General features: G+C 37.0%; 1 protein-coding gene across 1 annotated transcript in view; it reads left to right on the top strand.

The window, feature by feature from the left end:
- The window catches only part of LOC103618130 (putative RNA-binding protein Luc7-like 2), a 32,802-nt gene that overhangs the window by 10,934 nt on the left and 408 nt on the right, over positions 1-21,460 (top strand). The window contains exons 3-11 of the mRNA XM_017737746.1: positions 2,753-2,849; positions 12,222-12,320; positions 13,140-13,250; positions 13,907-14,050; positions 15,092-15,268; positions 17,287-17,360; positions 18,211-18,240; positions 19,139-19,333; positions 21,359-21,460. The exon at positions 21,359-21,460 is cut by the window's right edge and continues 408 nt beyond it. Of these exons, the coding sequence (XP_017593235.1) occupies positions 2,753-2,849; positions 12,222-12,320; positions 13,140-13,250; positions 13,907-14,050; positions 15,092-15,268; positions 17,287-17,360; positions 18,211-18,240; positions 19,139-19,333; positions 21,359-21,460 (1,029 nt within the window). The remainder of the gene's footprint in view (positions 1-2,752; positions 2,850-12,221; positions 12,321-13,139; positions 13,251-13,906; positions 14,051-15,091; positions 15,269-17,286; positions 17,361-18,210; positions 18,241-19,138; positions 19,334-21,358) is intronic.

Here is a 21,460-nt window from a genome sequence, read left to right as displayed (position 1 = left end):
AAAAACACATCTGTTTGTGTTGGTTTAGTTCTTAGAAGACATCTGCATAAATCTCCTTTGCTGTAGGTGGAATGTCAGGTGCATAGTGGATCCATAGATTTTATTCTGCCCTCCCCCCAGCAACCCATCTAGATCCCAGGCCGTCACCCAATCTGGATGATTCATCTGTAGGTCAGCAGCAGATTAAATCTTCTGTTCTTGTCAAAAGGTGTGCACTGTTTAGGAATATTGGAACTCACTAAATTCATGGAGAAATAAAAGCATTTTCTTCTGAGTCTATCAGACTTGCAAATGAGCTGCCAGAGGGACACAGAACTCAATCACTGTTAGAATGTGGTATATGACACCTTTTCTTTTTGGTAAACTTTTCCTTCTGAAACAGCATAGATTAAAAATAAATACAAATGTATGAAATTGCTTTTTGTTGAAAAGAAAAGGTAAATACCCCAGTCTTGTTTGTAAGGGTTTTTTAAATGCTTGAATAAAGGCAAAGTGCAGAAAGAATAAAGGTTTAAAATACAAATGTGTAAAGTATTCTTGAGGCTGTTGTTGATCAGTTTCTGTCACTTTTTTTTTCCCCCCCCCATGTGGTGTTACCTCAGGTTGGTAATTACGATTATCATGCTAGTCACTTTGATGAAAAAAACACTGTATTTCAGCTGTAGTGTCAGTATCTAGTTGTAGTAGAGATGTGAAAAAAGCTGTTGTGAGGTAATGTCTGTGAAAATACTATTTGCCAACTTTACCTAAGGAACCTGAGTCTTTGAGCAATTTTCTGGTTTTGATAACTCCTTGACTCCTGATAGGTTAGTGCTATTAGGCCATCAGCTGTGGGGTTTTTTTAAAATACTTTTCTTTATTTGGTTGATGTGTCTTTATATAGAAGAATCTTTACAGTCAACATGTATTTCTAGATGCTGTGTTAAAATTGCTGGCAGAGTCTATTATTCTATACAAACTGAACAATCTGGCCCCTTGTTTTATTTATAAAGGTTCAATGTATCTTTGCCTGCCTACATCAATCTGCAAGGGAGTGTCAGAAAGGCCCCGCATTCGCCGAGCCGTGAGTTATCAATAACTTTTCAGATGTGTTAATGAATGTGGAACAAGCGCAGTTATGTGTTTAAAAAAATAAAGATCCACCTCCTAAAAAGAAAAAAAAAAAAAGGAAAAAAAGAAGAGCAAAACTCTTTACTGCAGTAGCAGGCATGATTATAAAGGGATTACTCTAAATTTTTAGTAGTGTAAGTATAACTAAGCAGTAAGGTTGCCCTATAGAAAACCTATTGTTGAACTGCTTTGAAGCTCTTTGGTGTGTGGGTTACAGGTTGTAACTGTTGTATCCTGCAAGCAAATTAAGCATGTGTTGTTTATGGAAACTTTTGTTTACTTAAGAATCTGAAACATGGCCCATCTGAAAATGTTATATGTTAGCCTCCTATACATAGAACGGATATTTAAAAATCTGATTACATAGTAGTAAGAAAGGCTTGACTAAAAAGATACGGGTTTTTTATTCCTCTCTGTTGTCGTTAACCTCTGTAATGAATATGGCTTCTTGAATTGTTTAATAGATTCAAATCTAGAAATTTAGAGTTTTAAATCATGAAGCCATAAAAAAAATTTACTAACTGTGAAATGTATCTACACTCTTTAAAATATTGGATGAAATGGAAGAGGCTGCTATCTTGAGTTCACTGTATTTCATTTTTTCTCCCAGCAGCCCTTCTTGCTTCAGTAATTCACCAGTAGGTTTTCAATTATAAGAGATCGTATCAAATTATGTTAAAAAAACAAAAAAAAGGCTGCATCCTTAGAGAGATTAAGGTGTTTTATCATGCCTGTGTCTTAACAAGAAGAGAGCCATTGCAGTGATCTCTCTTCTGAATTTCAAATAGTGACAATTATGTTATGACTCAAAGGGAAACATGTTCAGCCCTCATCCCCAGAGTACCAGCTGGTTACTTTGTTCTGAAGACTTCAGGTCTTGCTCCAAGAAGGGGTTATTTAACCTTGCAATTGGACCTCAGTGTCTGGGCAGGTTGATGCTTCTGCTGATGCAGGAGCTGCAACCTGCCACAATGAAGATATAATTAAGATGTTCCAGTCCAACAAACAGCATGTAGAAGAGAAAAGAGAAAAGGTTTATCATGTGGAGATACGCAAACACCTCTAAAATATTTTGCATATAGGCTATGCCCTTGTGTTTGACTGATCTTTTTTTTCAGGTTTGTTTTTCATTCTTCTGCCAACTCTTTATGCTACCCATCAGATTTTAAAGGGTGCATTGCATCCAAGAGCAAAGTCATAAAATGAGTATCAGGTGGGATTTGATGAAGACTCAATGTATATCATTTTGTGTTTATGAGGCTGCTTTTATATGCTAATCCTTGCATAGAAATACATCACTATTTCATGCAAAGTCTGAACAGAGCATTATAAAGCTCATTTAACAAATGCTATTGTATCAAAGTGTTTTTGAGCTAATACTGACTTTCTGGTTTCAAGCACTTTTCCTGCTGCATTTTTGAAGGGGAAGTGTGAGAGGATTTTTAAATAGCATTATAGAGCATTAAAACACACATTTGTGTTTTTGGTGTTACTTGGCAAAGAAGCATAGAGTGTTTTAAGTTCTAGTTTCCGTAGACCTTCACTATGTGACAGGGCACTGTTAACGCTTTGCATGTAACCTGCAGAATGTGTCTTGACTGCCTCAGATTTCTGACCTGGAATGTGCTGATTTCTGTACTGCAGGTGACACGACCCGTCAGCGAATCAAATTCAGTGATGACAGAGTGTGCAAGAGCCACCTTCTCAACTGCTGCCCTCATGATGTGCTGTCTGGAACTGTATGTAGCTAAATCTCGTGTTTTATTTAGATAAGAGTGGAGAAATTGAATTGCATTTGTTCTCTGTAGTATCTCCTTTAATTTCATGGTTTTCAGTGACTACCTAGCACTCTCTGGTAGTTCAGAGGAACTTTCATAAACAACTAATTTATGGGTTCTAAAGTTAATTTTTAGAATTCTTCTGTTCTATATGCTAATTATTACTTAAATTTTATTGTTTACTGTAACATGAAAAGCCAAATAATGTTACTTACATGAATTGCACTATAGCAAAGTGGCCTTAAAGTGGTACAGTTGCAAGAAATAGAAGGAAATAAAATGTATTGTATGCATAAGTTACGAAGTTACTTTCTTAAAAATTTATGTTGTAGTGGGAAAGTATTCCACGGATATATTTGTATAGAGGAGTATAGAGATTTTTCTTTCTTCAGAAATATTTTAATGAAAATAATTGAAAGTTCAAATAATTACATTTCTAAAAGTTTAGGTAAGTTTAATATCATAGTTGACACTTACTGTACAATATCCAGTTACTGTGCCATTGTCATAAATTCTAAAGCAATTTTTAAATCTCCATTTATGACATATTAGTAACTTGTTTGACTTGGACTTTTGTGTACTCTGTAGTAGAAATTCCACTACCTGAGCATAGGAAACAAGGGGTTTTGACGCATGCCAGTAGCTTTGTCGGTGTGCTTGTACTTTCCCTTGTAGTGCATGTTTAAGGTAGCTTATTTTTTGTGAAAGGCAGGTGAGTGATGTTTCATTGATTATTTAACTGAATGTTTGATGATGTTAGAATAATTAATAGTAGAGAGATGGAGTATGATGATACAAGGGAGTCCCACATGCCTACTGTTCTTAATGCTGCTAGCGTAGCTTTTTTCACTGGTGTTGGCACTACCCTTTGGCACTGGGGAAAATGAGTCCTGGGAAATGTGTCTGAAGGATTATTTGAAGTGGTATTGTGTATCAATGTGTATATAGTTTTATTTTGAACTGGTTTGTGCATTACTGTCCAAAAAAAAATGGGGGAAAAGGGAGCAGAACAATGTGTTTCTTTTCACCCATCTGTTGTGTTGGATGGCGTTTTGGTTGCGTAGTGAGCAAAATAACTCCTGCTTGGGGGAGATTTGGGACGTACCAGTATGCTATAAAAACATACAAAGGGCATTGGTCATAATCCACAAGAAGAGACTTGTCAAAGATTCATTTGACAGCTTTTCATTGTGGTCCAATTTCTGTAAGCAAAGATTTCTAGAACAGCTGCAAGGAAGAAATGTTTATCTGTAGAACTATGAAAGTCATAGGTGTCATGCAGTAGCGCAGTTTAAATCCTCACTGGAAGTTCTCATCAGCCTCATACCAGATTCTGCTGCGGCTCTTGGAATACTAAACAAAACTGCTTCTTTAGGGGATATTAATCTTTCCCTTCCTCATGCAATTAGTCATCCTGCCAGAAAATGTGTTCGACAATGTAAATCTGGGTCCAGAAAAACAATGACTAGTTTAATCCTTTTAGTGGGAGTAGTAGAAAGGGGACTCAAAAGAGACAGGCTTTACCTGGACCTTGTGATGTTCTGCTATTTACCTGGTCATAGATCTGCAGGAACGGACCTTCTCTCTTAACAGCAGTTTTTAAAAGGGCAAGAAATATGGAGTCTTACTGAACAGTTGGTCACTGATTTAGAAAATAACTGTGAAGTCCTCTCCAGAGTTTTGATAGGAAGATTTTGATGCATCTTCACATTCAAGATCTATAGGTAACAAAAGTTGAGTGAGTTTTTTTTAATTCAAGTTCCTGAATGCTCCTGAAAGAGTAAGTTCTCTGGGGATAATTTATGAGGTTAAGTCTCTACATTGACTAGATTATCAGTAAAATACTGGACGTGAATTGCCATTTTTTTGTGTGTCACAAGATGATCTACAATTTCTAGGTGCTGCATATTACTGTTCGTGTTTGCAAAACGGAGACTGCTATATCTTTCTAGTCCACCCACTCTTTCAAAAGCAGTCAAGGAGCACATTCACAGATAACACAAGACAAACAAAGTGACTCATATGAGTAGGCCCTGTTATTTTAGTGTGTTCTTTTCCCTTAATGGCCAAATTCCCAAAACTCTGCAAAGGCTTTGATTTCCCTTAACAATAAAAAGCCATGTTCCTCAGGATGCAGTATGTATTGGTAAAGGTAGTGCATGTATACTTTTTGATTAGGGATTTTATTTATGGATATGTTTTTGTGCTACTAAGTTTCTGGGTTTGTAGACTTGGCAATTTCAAGTCAGGCAGTCAGAGGTGTCTCTGCCTGGTGGAGGGGATGTTGTGTTGCGTTCTGGGAGGAGATAGGTAGAGTATTAGTTTGGATTTTTTGTGGCCTTATTCTAAGGGCAGTGGGAATAATGGGCTATGTGGAAACCATATGTAGAATACTGAATCTCAGCAGCAAAAATGCAAAGAAAGATAAAACTGTTAGCATCCTCTTTCAGTTTTATTAAATTCCAAATCTATAGTGCTCTGTGATTATCTTTTTATGTGAAATGTGTTCTGAAGTTCTGAAATGTGTTCTGAAATGAAGTTTGTGTGAGGCACATAGTAAACTAACTGGTAAGATCACAGAAGTTGTATTCAAGGTTGTAGGACAGTGTCTGTTTAGAACTTGCTTTTGACAATGCCTCTCACCAAAGCTATTTTTATTTTTAACTATCACTTTTTCATGTTTTGGTGCTCCGCTTTTTCATAATGATCACTTGGGCACCAGTTCACATACATAAGTCAGTGGTTTAAGAGTTTGCTCATTCATTTTGAGCTGAAAATTTTATAATGAGAAATTAGTAAGACTTTGTAAACCCTGGCTCATGAGACACTGAATAATTTGCCTACTTAAAGCTAGCTTTTTTTTTGTGCCTTTTTTTTTTTTTTTTTTTTTTTTTTTTTTTTTTTTTTTTTTTTTTTGTGCGCCATACAGGGTTAACTCTTAATTTTACCCTTAATGCTTGCTGATGATAAGACTATGGGGTTTTTGGTTGTTTTGGTTTGGGGTGAGTTTTTGGTTGTGAGTGTTCGGGTTTTTTCTTTACAAAAATGTTTGTTGATCCTTAATACGAGTTTGGGACTGAAGCTGCATATGTAGGAGTCAGATGACCCCCCCGTAATGGTATGAACCTGTTAAGCAATGTTCTCTGGATGTAACTAAGGTCTGTGCTGTCTTCTGCAGGTTTTACAAGATTTGTGTGTTTTCTCTACCTTTGTATGTTTGTGTATGAATAGGAGAGTACTAATGAAAACGACAAGGTGGGAAGATTTAAAACTAATACCTTTAATAAGGCTATTATTAAGTAACAATGTCCTGAATAGTTGTAGTAACCCAGTAGCTGTCTTGGAAAATCCCAACGCTTCTGCATCGATCTGGCTCTCTTATCAGCTTGATTGTGCTTCCTGGATGAAAAAAGGTTCACAAATATGGTCTTGCAAACAATGGTTGAGAAACTCCTATCTGCTCAGTGAATTAGTTTTGTGTTTATGTGTACTTGTTGAGACAAATTACTTCTTGCATTTTATTTATACAGACCTCAAAGTATGCTCTGTTGGCTCACCCTGCAGTTAAGCATATCTTCAGATGCTCCTAAATTTATTGCATGCAGCTGTTCAGGACTCTTACTGACTAAAACCACGTTAATCAAGACCTTGGTTTAGCAATATACTTGAATACATTATTAACTTTAAGCTTATTAGGAGTGGAATTCAGCTCCAAATTAAGACATCTAAATTTAGATTTCAGATGAGGAGCTAGGTGTTGAAGCTTCCACTGAAGTCAGAAGATACATTAAGCAGTGGAGCCTAGAAAAAGATGCAGTTTACCTGAGTATCCCTCTCAAGGTGGGCTGAATCCGTTAAGGCTCACTGAATGTACTGTCTGTATCTCCTTTTACTATGGAAGAGAAGTTTGGATAGTCCATGTGCAGATAGGTGTTAGTAAAGAGTTTTAATCTGTAGTCAATTTATTTACCGGTAGTCCCATTGGCTCTGGAACTATTTGCATGCTTAAAACTTGTGTTTTGGGGTGTGACTGATTTTATGCTGTACTTCTAGAAAAAGCATTAGAAGCTATTAGAAGGCATTGTGTCTGAGGGTATCAGCTTTTCAGTTCAGGGCTGATTTGATCACGTGAACTGCTTCAGCTTAGCAAATCAAATTAAATTACGCTTGCATAAGCTACCTCAGTTTGTAGCCTTCAGCCCACTGGTGATGAATTGTACAGTGCACTGTTGTCCTCTCAAGTGATCATGTCAGTCTCTTGAAATGTATTTTTAATTTCTGTGACCACCAGGAAGGTGAAGTGATTGTACCACATTCCATTTTAATGGGTTTAATTTATTGCAGTGAAAAGGGGAGTTGTTACTTTCTGCATGGTTATCAACTTCAGTGTTAGTATATTTTATAGTCATGCTACAAAAACAAATACTATGTAAACACTGAAATATTTAATAAGAAGAAAGACCACTGCTAATTTTGGTAGTGAAGATCTAAGATGTTGAAGTCTTGAGAAGTGAAACTATGGTTACATAGAGAAATGTCTTTTAAAAAGTATTATACTTCGGCAGATACCTGGAATTCAGGGGTTACTAAGGTCTTCAGTTTAATAATTTCTGCATCTTTTTTGCTCAGCATTTCTTTCCTGCTAGTGAAGTCCTACAAAAGTCAACTGTTAGTGGAGTCACAGGACTTAAATCCCCTTCTAAATACATGTTGCCTACAAGAAAGGATGAACTTTATCACAAGTCTAGAAATCTGTTCAAAACAAAACTGGTAGTGCAGCTGAAGAATGAGTTCCAGGATTAGGAAGATCTCAGCAAAGAGTCTATCTTCAGCTTCTTTTTATCAGTAGTAAGTGTTCTCATACAAACCCTGGTAGTGCCTTGACAGTTTGGTAAAAGAATAGATGTGGTTCCTTCAGTATAAATTTTTAGCAATGTCAGATCTTTCTAAGCAAACAAACAAACAATTCTCCTCTTGCTGAATGTGAACTGCTTTGGTATCTTTATATCTAAAAAGAAATATCTACATCAACACTGCCCAGAGTATCTTCTTTCAAAAACCTATCAAAGATACTTGCTGTTTTTAGAAGCATTTGATAGTTTGTGCTACTGTGTCACACTTGGCTCAACATCAGCCCTTTCTGTTTTAAGTACCTTTAGCTTTTCTGTGCTCTTTCCGCAGGGGGGGGGGGACCCCACCTTAATTTCGTGTTCCAGAAACAGCATCACGTCAGGGTTTAGTTTCCAATTCAGTTATTTGTCAGGTACTCAGAGTGCACATTTATTTTGCACATAAACTCTACAGATTCTCTATTGCAAGATCCTTGGCCAGCTCTTCTTGTCAACCCATACTTAACTCATGTGATAATTTTTTTTTGTACCTGATTTGATTGAAGCAGTGCTATGCAAACTAATTGTGTGTAATCCCTATTTCTTTATTATACCAAAGGCATTCTGTCTATTTCGTGGATGGGATGACAAAAATGGTTACTAAATCTTTTCAATATGAAGTTTTTTAAACCTCAGCTCTGGGAAATCAAGCAGCTTTATTTGCCTGTCTAACACTGAGAATAATTTTTTTTTTTCCAGAAAATAGTCAGCAAGTACTAGAAGGCACTAGTTTCTTAAGCAGAATTCAGCAATAACAAAAGGACTCCTGATATCCTGCTTTGTATGTGGTTACCTAGACTAATCTTCAGCAATAACTTTCATTTGCAGTAAAGAGTCTCCAAATATATAGGCTTTTTTTCAGGTTTTAATCTCAGTAAAAGTGCAGAAAACTGCAAAAAGACCCAAAGCATGGCTTAGCTTGCTCAATGAAGTTTAGTTACATCTAGCTTGGGGACTTGGATATTTTCACCTTTCTTTGTGTTGTTCATCTGAACTCCTCTGTAAATCACTTTCAAGTAGTGTAAGTCTGTCTGAAAGTCAGTGTATTGACAGTGAAAAAGAGTGTAAGCTTCTTCTTTTTAAGCCTTCCATTAACTCAGTGTCTGAATGTGGGTCTCCCTCTTAGCCATCTTCTTTTCAAATGTGATTGATCTTTAAATGGCTGACTACCAATGCTTGTTCTTTGCCTCTGGGGGGGAGGGCATGTCTTGGCACCAAATTGCAAGGTAGACTTGTGGAAAAGGGAAATAATGTGCCTTACTGTATCTTCTGTCCATTTTCATCTGCTGTCCATCTACTTTGCAGCTACCCATATTATACCAGATTAATACAAGCTGCTCTGTGCTTATTGAGGTTCTTGGCAATCGTGATACAGCATAGACTTTTGACAGTAATGAATCATCCCCAGGATGAGTTGTCTCTGCCTGATGTTGCATAACTTAGACCAGCAGAAGTGCTTTTCAGCTTGTTTTTGCATTTAAATGCAAACTTATTTAAGAATTTTAAACATGATGCATTTTTTATATTTCTCTACATTGGGGTTTGCTAATAGAACTCTTATGAAAGACATTTAGTGGTATTATTTCTGTGAAGACTTTCAAAAGGTTACCCAGGACTAGTATAGGCTGTTTTAAGGAGCAGTTCCAACAATGATGTAATTTCTTCAGCAGCAAAACTAATGATAAAGAATCGTTTTCTCTTGTGCCTGCTTGTTCTTGCTCCCTGTCTGTTATGCTGTGCGAGTATTTAGAAGGCAGTGCTGTTGGGTCAAACGGGGGGAGGAGAGCCAAAATTTCTTTTCTTGTGATTGAAGCATCTAATAAAAAGGAATCCTTTTTAGCACACTCCTTGTCCCCCAAAATTTCCATTAACATTACTGAAGGTTTTCAACAGCTTTTGGATTTGCTATCTTGATACTGTAAGAGACCCCAGCTTCTTCCACTACTGTGTTGTCCTCTACATGTTGCCAGCACATTGTGTAGCTGCCCAACAGGTTGGACAAAGGCACACTGCTAAAAAATTTGCCTCTGTGTTTGGTTTGCTAAGATACTTTTTACCCAGTCAGTACCCAGATTGTGTTCAACAGCACAGGCAGATGTGCCAGCCTGGAGTGGCACAGCACAGGGATAAGAGGAGGACAGAACGTTTCTCAGTAGTAATGCTGGCTCAGGCTAATTACCATCCTTTCAGGCTTTGGATTCACGATTCTCGGGAAGAAGCAAAGAAATCAGGAAATGTACTGTTTTGTGGAGGTTAAATCCAACCCAAACAGAGAGAAGCATAAAACACATGTAAAGTGAACAGCGTGTCATGGTAGTGTTATGGGGATTCTGGGGTCTTTTAGTGTGTGATGGAATTTTATTTCATGCATTTATTCAAAGTGTATGCAGCTTGCATCTTAGAATAGTGGGGTGGTTTTTTGCTGTGGTGGATGTGTTTCAAGCTTTTTGCCATTGTATTCAGACCTATTCAAGTAAGTCACTAGACTTACCATTTTTAACTTAAGTGTTTAACTTCAGACAGGCTTGGCCTTGTGTTTTACAGTTTAGCCTTAAAGACCTTATTCAGTATAAGAAATGAATCAGTATAAAGTTGATCTTTTTGTAATTTTAGGATAATTTTTAAGTGTCTAATTTTCAGATAATTTTAAAAAGTTCTTTCACATTGCTCTCCAAGTATTGAAGTACTTTCCTGAAAAAATGCTTCAGTTTCAATAGTGTCGGCATGACTTGGAAAGAGACATCTATAATACATAGCTCAGCTTCAAGGTCTTTGTGGATTTGCGTCAGTTAACAAAATTGCTGAGGTCCTGTATAGTTGCAAAAGGAAAAACTAATCTTTTCCTTCATCATTGCAGTCAGATGTTCCCTATTGCAATCAAATGTTTTCTGGAAAACAGATTTATGGTGGCTGAAGGGGATTTAAATAACTGCAGTTTATAAAACAACTTTTCAAGTTCAAAATTCTTTGTTTTACTGGTGTGTTTTTTTTTTTCTCTATCTGAAACTTCTATATGAAATAAACCAACAACTTCCATAAAAGTTAATGGTTTCATTGGAAGTCCAAGTAAAAATTTGAGAAGACTAAAATAATTGGGGTTTGTGTATTTTACTATACTTAGGAAGCTTGGATTGTTTACTTAAATCAAGTGTTTTATTTATTAAAAACAAGCAAACAAAAACCCAACAAAACCCTCACTCATTTGGCTTGCAGCACTTTGTGAGTTAACATTCATCTTCTATTTACAAAACTCACAATGCAAGTTATTAATTATTTTAGGTTTAGGTTTAAAATTATTTTTTAACTACAACAGTAACAGCTTTTTCAATCAGAGTTCAATTTTCATCATGCGCTTTCAGTGTTAAGAAAGGATTAATTCTTCTTAATATTAAGTGAGCAGTGCCAAGAGCAGACTTAACTGAAACTCTGCTAGTTTTAAGTGCTGTAAATCAATCACATCCAATGACTCTACATCAGCCTGTGCTTTTGCAGAGAGGTTGCTTTGGGTTTATTCAATTTTGTTTCCATTACAAATTGGTTGGGGTGGTTGGTTTAGGGGGTGGGGGGGGTGGAGTTTGGTGGTTGGTTGTGGGTGGAGTTTTTTCATTTGTTTTTTGTCAAGTTCACATTGCTCTTGGTTACCAGACTTGCCATGAACAGACTGAATTAGAATTTCTTATGCTGTTTCCTATGTAAAATTCAATTTATAACCAGTATTTGTTACCTAGTAAGATCTGGGCACTTTCCTCAGTGGCACTGTATGCAAGATCAGTGATGCAGCCTACTTGCTTTTTACGTTCATGCTTCCTTCCTGCCCTTTCTAGAATGGTTTTAGATTACAAGTGGAATATCTGTACTTTTTCTTCCATGGTTCTTGAACGTGGTCCAACACTCAGCTCGTCTTCACTCATTTGCAAAATGTTTTGCAGGGATTTGATTTTTGGCTGTCTTATTTGAAATGTTTCAAGAATGTTTTTTAAGCAGCACTTACAATGGTGCTGTGGTTATATCTCTTTCAGGTGATGAATATAACTGAAACACATTATCATAGAGTGTGCAGACAGGTTCAGGTCAAGAATTTGACCATTTAATTGCCAGTTATTTTCATGGAACTTGTTTCTGCTAAACTGTTCAAGTTCAATACATGATGTTCCACTTCAGTCACTTTTTTTGAACTTCTAGTAAAACAGCATTTTTGCAGGACATCAATGATATTTTGTAATGCAAACAGCCATCATGATAAGTTGTTCATTCTCTCTGGTTCTGTTATTTCTTGATTTGTGCATATCTGTCAAAGACCTATCATCTTATAGCTTTGTTAAACTCTCATTCCCACAGAAGAGATTACTTGCTTCAGGATATTTGACTGTTAAAGAAAATCATGCTAACCTTATTCCTTGTAACACTTCTGAAAAGTTAAACCACATTGCCTTTGTCTTTTCAGAGAATGGACCTTGGAGAATGCCTGAAAGTGCATGACCTGGCATTAAGGGCAGACTATGAAATAGCATCCAAAGATCAAGATTTCTTCTTTGAGCTTGATGTATGTATTTTGTCTTAATGGTGCAGAGGAAGCATTAGTTTGGGTACCTAGGTGGATAAATTGAGCAACAGATGTTAAGTTTTGGTACAGACTGAAGGAAGACTTTTGAAAAGCAATTTTATAAAGAGGCAGAAAAACTCTTGGCACACTTACATGAAGATACTTGCCTCTTCGTGATTATATGCTAATTTGTGTGGTAGTCATCTCTAGGTAGAACTGTTAACAGCCTCTCAGAGTATCATAAACCTGAGTGCTGTCTTAGTGTTATCAAATAGCAAGCAAATGTTAAAGCTGTGTCTGCTTTGAAGAGAGTTTTAAATTCTACACTTAACAAAAGTAATTTTGCATTGGAGATTTGTTTTGAACTCCCAGCTAGGAAGTTGGTCTTTGCTAGGACAAAAGGGTTTGGGTTTTTTAATTGTTATTTGGAGGGATGGTTAATATACTTAATAGCTTAAAATCCTAGTGGAAAAAAGCTTCAGTATTGCATGTAGTGGGTGGATGAAGTGATCCTGAATAGATTTTCAAGAATTTTAATGCCTACTAGAAATATTCACTTCTTCTTTGAGATGTCTTAAGACAGATTCACTTCCAAATCTCTGCAAATACTTAGAAACTATGACAATGTGTAGACTATAATTTTTTAAACCGTTTGTATTAATATGTATGATTAGTCAGCATAAACTGGTAGATTATTGTTTCACTAATCACTAATAAAAACTTGCAAAAGTGAAGCTTTAATAAACTTAAGAAGCCTTACAGCTAATGAAATATTTATATTCTTGACAGTGTTGATCCTTGTTCTTATTGATGTTTTAGGCAATGGACCACCTGCAGTCATTTATTGCAGACTGTGACCGGCGAACAGAAGTGGCTAAGAAAAGACTAGCAGAAACCCAGGAAGAGATCAGTGCTGAAGTTGCAGCTAAGGTAAGCATGTCAAACTAGTTACTGCTGTCTTTTTGAAGGTCAGTTTTTCTAAGGAGCCAGTTCCAAGTTTTGAAAATATATCAAATCTAAGAATTCATAGTGAAGAGAGGGGAAAAGTAATACATTTTCTCTATCCTCCCTAAAATTGCCTTTAAGGCACAGAAGGGAACACAGGGAAGAGACCTCTCTGATGTTTTTGACCTCAGGAAATGTTTGCAATTCTTGTACTTTTTGACGCAAACTTCTTCCAAAAAGTAAAGAAAAATCGATGTACTTTTCTCTAGATCTTTTTTGAATGGAAAAAAAACCACCACCCTGTCATTTTTCTGCACATATATGCAAATGCTAGGAGGAATGGTTGTACAAATATTAATTTTCCAAGACTGCAATAGGCTGTATAGACAACAGCGTGAATTACTTGAAGTTTTGTGAACAAAATCCTTTCCCGTTACTGTACATAGGCTTGGTAGCTTAGCCTTTTTCTTTGTTTTTTGCAGAGAGGCGTTTTCTGTTTCACTTTTACTTGGAGAAGTTCTCTCTGCATGTTTCTGTTAATTCTATCCTTCCAATTTTGCGTATCATAACTCAGTAGTAGTTCAGATTGTTCTCCATAATTAAAAGCATTTCCTGTGTTAAGCTTTTCCTTGTCTTTCAAGGCTGAAAGAGTTCATGAATTGAATGAAGAAATTGGGAAACTGTTGGCCAAAGTAGAACAGCTCGGAGCTGATGGGAATGTGGAAGAATCTCAAAAAGTAATGGATGAAGTGGAGAAGGCTCGGGTAAAGAAGAGAGAAGCAGAAGTAAGTTGATTGTGTAAGGCTTGGGGGATGGAGAGGGCAGGGTCAAATATTAAATTGCTTGGCCTCTGTGTAATGCAGGACATCTTATCTCTGTCACTTCCTTAGCTAATTGCTTCATTTAAAACTAAAGAAATTGCTTTGTGGCACCCTGTACAGTTAAAGTTTCTACCCTTCGGTACACTCCTATACTATTAAAATTATACTTCCTTCCACAAATGCTGCAGTTATCCTAGTTTGGCTGTATTGGTCAGTATCTGTGGACACTACCTTTGTGGCTGTGATGGTTGCACTGACCTGGTTTGGTCTCACGGCTCTTGCTGTGGCAACCCTGTTATAACCTCATGCTGTGCTGATGTGACTCGTACTGGAAAGCTTCAGTGAAGTGATCCGTTGTCCTCACTAAAAGAGAGCTCATGTCCTGTGTATCAGGAAAGTCAAAATGATTGTTGTAATGTTCAGGTGATAGAAGTCACCAAGAGCTTTTCCATATTGTATTATACAAAGGTACTGAAATTTCTAGTATCTGCAGTTGTTTCCATAGTACCAGAAGGATTGCTGGCAGTCTTGCTGGTCTGTCATCTGAATGTCTTTAATGTGTTTAATTAGTGTCTAAAATGCAGATAGATTTCTCAGGAAACTAATACTGTTTTAAATGGGGTTCAGAATTAAAGCTGGCATAGTATTTTCATAATACGTTAACATAGTAATTGTAGTGTTAATGTGTATTCATTGTTGTACATGAAAAAGTTGCTCATCCTTCTATGTAATATAATCTTAACATAGTAATTGCCCCACTTTTTTTTTTTAATTTTAAAAGCCAGTTGCTGATGCCCTACCTTTAAATATGTTCCATTTTCAAAATAAGGAAATGTGCTCTGTATCTTAATGAGACAGTTGGTTTATGAATAGTGTGAATTAACTAAAAGGTGTTCTGGTGTACATTGTATTTGGTTATTTGTAGTGTATCTTTGGTAAAGTGTCATCTTTGTGTTTATGTGCGTTGAGAAGTAACAGCAAATGCTTTTTTTTTTTCCCCCCTAGGAAGTATACAGGAATTCTATGCCTGCCTCCAGCTTTCAGCAGCAGAAGCTACGGGTTTGTGAAGTGTGCTCGGCTTATCTTGGTCTTCATGACAATGACAGACGACTTGCTGATCACTTTGGAGGAAAACTACATTTGGGATTTATTGAAATAAGAGAGAAGCTTGAGGAACTCAGGGTAAATGATTCTTAATTTTTTGTGTGTGCTCCTACTTAATTATTTGCCAGACAACCTTAATGGAATTTGTCTTTCTGGGTGTGTGAATTTTTTTCATATCACTTTAAACTTTTGGATTTCATTAGCCTAAAAACACTAAATGTTCTAATTTAACATCAGTTACCTGGATAGATTTGTAAGATGACCTCTTTCGCACTGAGGTATATTAAAACACACATTCCCAGTAATGCATCTTGGGAACAAAGAGCTTGAATCACTTGTAAAATGGAGAACTGTATTTTGAACGAACAGCAATGTTGAAACAGACTTAGCAGTCATGGGAGATAGCCAAATGAACTTTGCTTTTAGCTAGATTATTGATCTCCTAAAAGTAATAAGGAGACTCTTGAAAATACAAGAGCATGTAGTAAGGAGGATGATAACACTTGGAAAAGCATTCCAAAAAATGTAAAGAAATGCTTGGAACTCAAAACAACCTGCTGTATGTTGAATGACTAAAACTCAATTTGTTTATTTTATCTGGACAAAAATTAGGAAGTGACTTTGAATAGATTCCAACAACTCAACGCTGTAGCTATCCAAAGTGGGAATACAAATTATGTATATCTTGAAGTCAGAAATAATTGCTATGGGGAGGTTGCATGTTCTCTAGAGCTTGAACATTTAAAATCCAGTTGGAATATTATAACCTATCTTGACCAGAAATCATATGCTGGAAGAAAGACACTGGAATGACATTCTGGACTTCCAGTTTTCAAGAGAATGGATATGAACACTGATGCCATTTATGACCTTAATGTACAAATTACGGAGTTCACAGCTCAATTAAGCATTTTAACTGTAGAAATCACTAAAGACAATAGCTAAATTGGTTGAAGCCCTGAAAGCAGAAATTGCTGCTACTGGATTTGAGTAAATTGACTTGGTTTATGTTTTGTAATATTCCAGCTGTCTTGCATGGGTACTGTGACTTACCCTTCAGAGAGCCTGACTCTTTCTGTTGATGATGTTGGCAATCTAGGCTCCTAAATATAGCTGGTGTAACTTAAATCTTAGACCTTAGAACAGGTCATGTGTGCTTCCTCTCATCCCTCCATGAAATTATGCAATGAGTCACTTGAACAAGAAACCTTGCTTGTAGTTAAATTGCTGATGTTGTACAAGGAAACATAGATATAATTTGACATAAAGGGTTGAAATAACTGATTATTTTCACCATTTGGAAAAAAATATGCATGGATAACTATTTCACATTCCCAAAGCATCAATAAATTAGTCTTTCGAAGTGCTTTGCTAACAAAGAAAGAAAACAATAACTATCCCCTCCTTCCTCAGAGCTCTCCTCAGAGATCTAATCAAGATGCTGCTGGGGCAATTCCACCTCTCAGAAGAAGGTCTTTACAAAGAGTTGAATTTCTTGCATCATGTCCAGAAGGTGGCAAGACTTGGGTTTGGCCAGATCTCCAGTTGTGAGTTCCACATCTGAGGGCCCTCTACTGAGCGTGCCTTGTCCCCAGTAGTAGTGAGTTCACCCTGGGGGCTGTCAGCTGAAGCATCTGCTCTAACTTTGTCCCACAGTCACAGTACAGAAACAAGTAGCCTCAAAACTTAGGTGTCGGCCCAACCAAGTCCTTTAAGAAACAATTAGCTCTCCCAGTTCTGATTCCTTTCTGCCTTTCCCCAGTGTCCAAAATATGATAGGATTGGCATGGAAACTCTCACATTAAAGGCATGACTTACTGTTCTGAATTCCCTTTTATTAAAAACTTAAATATTTAACTCTGCATATTTCAGGTCTTCGTGTAACACACACATGCAGCTCTTCTGCAATAACTTCTGTTTCTTCAAGAAAAAAAAATACATGTATATATACTGAGGAAGAGAGTGGGAATAATATACACAAGGAAAAGGGGATATGCCTGAGGGAAAGAACTGAATGTGAACTGTCTAGATTATTCTTATAGCACCTTCATGTGAGAAGTTTTTAAATGTAACTTAATACCTTCTTTTGCTTTTAGAGGATTGTGGCTGATAAACAGGAGAAACGAAATCAAGAGCGTCTGAAACGCGTAGGGATCTGTTTTAATTGCATGTACATTATGACCTGTTTATGTTTAATAAGAAAACTGTGATATAGTTCATACACAATTCTAAATTTGCAGAATTACAATAGTTTGCATTCCTTGGAAACTTACAAGGATTGAGATGGAACTTCATTCTAAATCTTAAAACATGGAATTGTTTTCATAAAAAGCCTTTTTAAAAGCTACTGATAGTATTTTTTCTACATATTTGAAAAAAGGGGTCTTTAAATTAGATAATTTTCAGGTGTGTACCTTGTTTTCAGACCTGACAGATGTGAGCTTACACACATATGAGCTCCTTACATCTCTTAGCAATTTTCTTCATAGATGTTAGAAATCTTCCTTATTGGAAGTAGCTGAATGTATGATTAAGGAAAGCAATTCCCTGTTCTTCTATGAAATAGTGGCTTCCAAGCCTTGTGGGGCTAGAGTGGAATGGAACCTGAGCCACAGTTCTCTCAACATGTTACGTTTCAGAGGTTAACAGTGTGAATTTCTGAAATCTCTTGCAGTCTGGTACTATTTGCCTGTCAGGAAATAAGGGAATACTGACTTCAACTGTAAGCTTTTTCTGTGGGAGGGATGTGAATTAAAAAGCTGGTTAGATACTCTTCTGGGTTTCTAGTAGGGTAGTCTCAAAAATAAATTTTAAAAAACCCAACCAACACAAAACAAGGATGTATTTCCTGATAAATACGTTACAAAGATGTTGACATCAAATAAAATGCCTTTAAATACGTGCTACTAAAACAAGAAATGACATAACAGGTCAACTAGTCTGGTTTATTATTACTAAATTGCACTTTATTTGATAGTGAGATTCTCTTAAGAAAAATTACTATTTTCCATTTATTTCAGGTCCAGATCCCACAGCAAGCATGCCAAAAGGTATATAAATCTGCAGACAAGGAATACCAGCGGTGAAGTTAGCCTTTCACAAGCTGGAACATTTTAAGTTTGTCTAGCACTGTTAGTTTAAGATGTCCATCTTTACAAACAAAGCTTTCTGTTACATAGTCATCTCTCTGTGTGTTTGTACACTATTTATCACCATGCTACTGAGTTTATACATCTACATCTATTTTGTGGCTACTACAATGCAGCTTCATGTCCTAGGTAACACTTCAAACAGAGAATTGCTTTTTCTTTCAAAAGCTTCTGGCTAGTACCTTTTGGTGAAAGCCCATGTTTTCAAAATCCTAAGCACCAGGTTAACTCTTAAGAGATCACCCATGAATAGTATGAGTGTTCTTTCAAATCTACACAGTTTAAGGTCAAAGTTTGAGGTATGATTGCAAAGTGATTTGGGGAAGAAAAAAAAAAACTAAATTTGTATAGTGTTTAGAACCTTCCAGACTAGTTTTGTTGTTGTAGCTATGGGGAACAATACAGCCCAGTTTTTAAAGAACATCATAATACATAGATTCTGGCAGATGATCCCTGTCACTGCATCATGAAGTTCTACAGCTTTAACTGATAAAGACACTATTTTAAATATTTTTTTCATATTTTTATTTGCTTTCAGGAGCCTGAATTGGCTATGCTGTAGCCATACAGTCATGAATTAACTATAAAATTGTCTGCATTAGTGAAAAAGGAGTTTGTAGCCTTTCTAATGTTGCTTTCCCCGTCTGTTTGCCTGTGATCAGACACTGCAACGGCTCTGAACACTGCAGGCCATTCTCTATACAGATGTGCTTACACATAGAGTGCATAACGTTCACAGCACACTGGTAAGAGTAGCTGGATGAAAGCAGTGGGTGGTGTAAGCCCTCTCTGTTCCTAGATCTAGGTCCCGAGATCGCCGCAGACACCGGTCTCGCTCAGCCTCGCGGGAACGGAAGAGAAGGACGCGATCCAAATCCCGTGAGAAGCGCCACCGCCACAGGTCCCGCTCCACCAGCCGCAGCCGGAGCCGCAGCCATCATAGAAGCAGGCACAGCTCCAGGGAGAGAAGCCGAGAACGCAGCTCTAAAAAGAGGTGAATGCTGCCCTAGAAATAAATGGCTTTTCCTAACACACAATGAGAATTTTCACACTAAATTAAGTTTATGCCTACTACTTGGTAATTTAAAGACACTTCGAGTCTGTCTCAGATTTCAGTTACAGCTTCGACATATTTATGATTTAACACACCAGACTGATCTATTTTCTTTTTTTTAATAACAGTAACAGGGTTATATATTATTTCTGTTCTGGATGAGTGCTACAGAGTATTGGTGTCCGGTTGATAATACCAGTTTCCTGAAGCATAGAAAGTGAAAGAGTTGATTTTCATTTGAACCCAGGGATATCAGCAGTAATCTTACTGTCATATATTCAGGTTTTCCCTTGGGCTCTTGTTCCCAACACCAGAGCCCGTCTATTGTGTAGTGCACCAGATAAAAACAAGTTCACATATGCCTGAAAATAAACTTGTTGCATTGCATCTGAAGATACTGCTTTGCAAGGACCTCTCCTGGAAAGATTACTGCAGGGGGCAGGGTGGGGCTTTTGCTTTTGAATGATGCAGTTGCTGTCTGCTCCTGAGGATTGGCTGGCTTATTTTACATGAATGAGCATAACTTAAAAGAGTTGGGATTACACAACGAGGCATTTCGTGGGGAGGTCTGCTCATAAACAGGATTCCTTTCTTGTATAGGTTACCCACCGTGGCATACTTTGAGGGCAGTACAGTGATAGGGTGCCCAGTCTTAAAACCCTGAGACTGTTGACCTGCAAGAAGATAAAAGGTCAGGTTTGGAAGTGGCCACACATGCAGGGCTTATAGTTCAAATTATTTCAGGAGTAAGTAATCTTTGTTACTTCTGCAGGGGACTTGGACACAAGATACTTGATAAACAGTTGTACTAAGATGAACCTCTTATTTGGCATGTAGCTTCTCTTCTGTGATATGTAGTTTGTGGAATAGGGGTAATGCTTGTGGATCTTAGTGATTTTTGCAAGTACTAAGTCTTGCAAAACACTACATTGTAGGGAAAACAGTCTTTTCAGATGAGCGACCAACATGGAAGGTCACTTCTTTGTAAGCTTACAAAAGGAAATTAATACAGGAGCATTTTGCAGACCTTAGTTTTGAAGCTTTGAGGTGAAGTGACAGTAACTTTCTGTAAGTGGAGAGAGTACAGTCTCACTGTCCTGTCCCATGTACCAAACTTTTGGCTAGGAAATGATTGGCTAGCTTTATAGCATGCTGTTAAGATTTTCTGTAAAAGTCTGTATTAGAATATTTTGTGATTGCAGTACATGGTAAAATACAGATGCAGTGTTTTTCAACAACAGATCTAAGTACATCTGTAAGTGAATATAGAGGAGGATGTCTAATCCATTTTCCTCCCATACAAGTAGCTAATTTAATTCAAAACTACATAGTTTGTTTAACAAAACAGGTCTTTGCTGACTCCATCATAAAGGTTTTGAAAATGCTTATTTATCAGAGTAAAATATCTAAAAAGAGCACTACCCCAACCTTTCAAAGTCACACGAGGATTAATACTTGTAACAAAATATGGTTGTAGAACAGATTCCAGATTTGGTTTGTATTTGTCATATAGTAGCCTCCCTTCCAGAATTATGCAAGTTAATTTCCCCTCACTTTTAAGCAAACTCCTGGTTTTAAACATGTTTTTTTTTAAGTTTGTAATTTATATGTCTGAGGCTACACACTATTCTTAAACAAAAGACTGCAGATGAGAAATTTCAGCTAAACTCCAGTTAATGCAAACTAGGAGGTGGAGGCTGAAACTAAGAGATGTAGGGAAGCACATTGAACTTAATCTGGGCTCTGTAATAAATGTAGATTAAATCCTACCTCAAAGTACTTGTCTTTTGAAGTGGGAAGTAGGAAAGGGAGAAGGGTAGAATGATTTGATGTCTTCTCATACACTTCTGTTTATATAAATCTAAAGCTGGGTTGGAAAAAGAGGAAAAATATAAAATCTAAATGCTGTTTGATAGCTACCAATTCACATCTAACTCGAATTCTCAAATACACTGCACCTTCCAGATCCTCTAAAGAAAGATCTTCCAGAGACAAAGAGCGTTCGAGAGATCGTGATAGAACATCCCGTGATAAAGACAGAAGCTCGAGGGAGAGGTCGCCGCGGGA

This window comes from Corvus brachyrhynchos, unplaced genomic scaffold, assembly GCF_000691975.1.
Source record: "Corvus brachyrhynchos isolate BGI_N302 unplaced genomic scaffold, ASM69197v1 scaffold56, whole genome shotgun sequence".
Classification (NCBI taxonomy): Eukaryota; Metazoa; Chordata; class Aves; order Passeriformes; family Corvidae; genus Corvus; species Corvus brachyrhynchos.
Note: the sequence above shows the minus strand (reverse complement) of the source record. Positions and strands in the feature narration are given on the sequence as shown.